The 2,500-nt window shown below is 36.4% G+C and overlaps 2 protein-coding genes across 2 annotated transcripts in view; both read left to right on the top strand.

Annotated features, from left to right (window-relative positions):
- The window catches only part of LOC119596726, a 10,824-nt gene extending 8,592 nt beyond the window's left edge, over window positions 1-2,232 (top strand). Inside the window, exons 5-6 of the mRNA XM_037946054.1 lie at window positions 1,063-1,178; window positions 2,225-2,232. Coding sequence (XP_037801982.1) covers window positions 1,063-1,178; window positions 2,225-2,232 — 124 coding nt within the window. The remainder of the gene's footprint in view (window positions 1-1,062; window positions 1,179-2,224) is intronic.
- LOC119597043 (transcription factor CP2-like protein 1) overlaps window positions 1,437-2,500 on the top strand; it is a gene marked incomplete in the record, with an annotated part of 37,749 nt that continues 36,685 nt past the window's right edge. Inside the window, 1 exon segment of the mRNA XM_037946478.1 lies at window positions 1,437-1,672.

Here is a 2,500-nt window from a genome sequence, read left to right as displayed (position 1 = left end):
TATATATATATATATATATATATATATATATATATATGTGTGTGTGTGTGTGTGTGTGTGTGTGTGTGTGTGTGTGTGTGTGTGTGTGTGAGTGTGTGTGTGCGTGCGTGCGTGCGTGCGTGCGTGTGTATACGGTTGAAGGGAGCGTATATATTTATATGAGTGTACTAACATTATTATTACTATCATCATTTTAACACACACACACACACACACACACACACACACACACACACACACACACACACACACACACACCACACACACACACACTCACACATACATACACAATGCATACATTTACATAAATTTATATATTTATGCGCACACACACTGCATACATATATAGATATATAGATAAATAGTTAGCTAGATAGATATAGACATATAGACATTTGCATATATATATATATATATATATATATATATATATATATATATATATATATATATATATATATATATATATATATATATATATATATATATATAACACTGTGTGTGTGTATGTATGTATAATAATAATAATACCAATAATCGTAATAATAATAATGATATCAATAAAATAGTAATATAATAATTATGATAATAATAATAATAGCATATGTTTGTAAATAACGCATAAATATGTATATATATATGTATATATATATATATATATATATATATATATATATATATATATATATATAGATATAATGTATGTGTGTGTGTGTGTGTGTGTGTGTGTGTGTGTGTGTGTGTGTGTGTGTGTGTGTATGTGTGTGTGTGTGAGTTTTACACATACACATATAAATACACACACATATATTTACTATTTATATGCCATAAAACAATTTCTCAGGGGTTGTAATCAAAGGGACTTTTATTAGTAATAAATACTGCGTGACATTTCTCAAACGAAACGTAGGGGCGCGTGGAGGGCGCGCCTGTCTGGCCGAGCTCCTCCTCTGCCCACTTAGAACAGCCTGTCATTGACTCTCCTGGACAGGAAATTTCCAATGCTTTTTTTCACTCTCGCTCGCCCTCTCCCCTCTCTTGCTTGCATGCTTTTCCCAACAGAGCATTTCCTTTCGACCAGGCCTTCGCTCGCAAGCACAGCCAGTCTCCCAAGCAACCATATCCTCTAAGGAGCAGTATCCTCGGGCATTTTAGGGGTGACATTGCCGTGAGGAAATGTAAGTGAGATAAAGTGCCCCGTGATTCATCCATGGGGCCTATCGCGCGCCGTGAACATATTGCTGCCTCGAATTCCTCCCCGCGGAAAAAGTTCTCCTGAAAAGACTATTGGGACATTTATCCACCCTTTCTTGTGCACCGTGGTGCTTTATCCTCTCAGATCATCGTAGTTCCGTATTTCTCCGATTTTCTCGGTATTTCGACGCGGCTTTTGGTGTCGGGCGCGTAGTGAATAAATATTAGAGCAGCACATTGTTGGAACATTGCAGCAGTGTCTGTGGATGGATGCATTCCTTCACAGGGCATTGTTGAATGAATATTTAGAACTGTGACGAGGTGAGGAATAGCGCGAGTGAATCGAGTCGTAGAGTTGATTAACACAACGAAAGTACTCCAGCTTGTTAGCTTTTTGTAACTTGTCACTGATGGAAGAAGTTATTTGAGAGGGAAGAGAGAGAAACGCACATATCCTGGAGGCACTCCTGTTCACCTCGTAAGTTAACTACGGCGAAATAACGTAGGTTTTCTCGTAATTTCTCACCCATTCACCCCTCATTCATGCACGGAGAATGGCACTGCATGTAGTCCTAGTCCCTGTGAGTTTAGATTAGAGAGGAAGGGCCCTAAGATAGAGTAACTTAGAGAACACCTTCAAACGTGATATATTTTGAGAACGGTGGGCTACTTGTTCAAAAGTATCCTGTATGGGCTTTAAATACCACGGGATGGCACCTTTTTGAACAATTACAGAGAGATAATGACTGTTTTTGAAGATTTATTATAGATATGCTATTTTCTTATTTGTATAATTGGTAGTGTTCTGTGCTGTTTTTACATGTTTGAAAAGGTTCTGTGTAAAAAAAGATATTGTTTGTTTACCTCATATCCTGGTCAGTTAGTTATATATTGTTTTAGAAATCGAGTGAAAATGCATGAACCTTCCAAAAACTTTGAAGATCAAAATTTTCCTGGTGTAATTTAGTGAAATATCTCAGAATTCTTTGGCATACCTAATGATTTTTGGCTTATAGTTTGTTTCCCACAGCCATTTAGTACACAGAAATTTTGTTTGTAATGATTAGAATGATTGAAAATAGACACTTTTCATCTATGGTACTATCTTGGCAAGTTGATAATAACAGAATTGTGTAACGAATACTTTGGTATACTTTACAGGAAAATGAAATGCCACTATCATAATCAAAACTATTCACTAATACATGAAATAATCTATGTAGGCAAAAAAAGATGTCTGAAATGAAGAAAATAGGTCACGGAAAATGCCGCACGGAGAGTAAGCCCAAGGTGATGACGTGGGGGT

The sequence above is a fragment of the Penaeus monodon genome, chromosome 38, assembly GCF_015228065.2.
Source record: "Penaeus monodon isolate SGIC_2016 chromosome 38, NSTDA_Pmon_1, whole genome shotgun sequence".
Classification (NCBI taxonomy): Eukaryota; Metazoa; Arthropoda; class Malacostraca; order Decapoda; family Penaeidae; genus Penaeus; species Penaeus monodon.
Note: the sequence above shows the minus strand (reverse complement) of the source record. Positions and strands in the feature narration are given on the sequence as shown.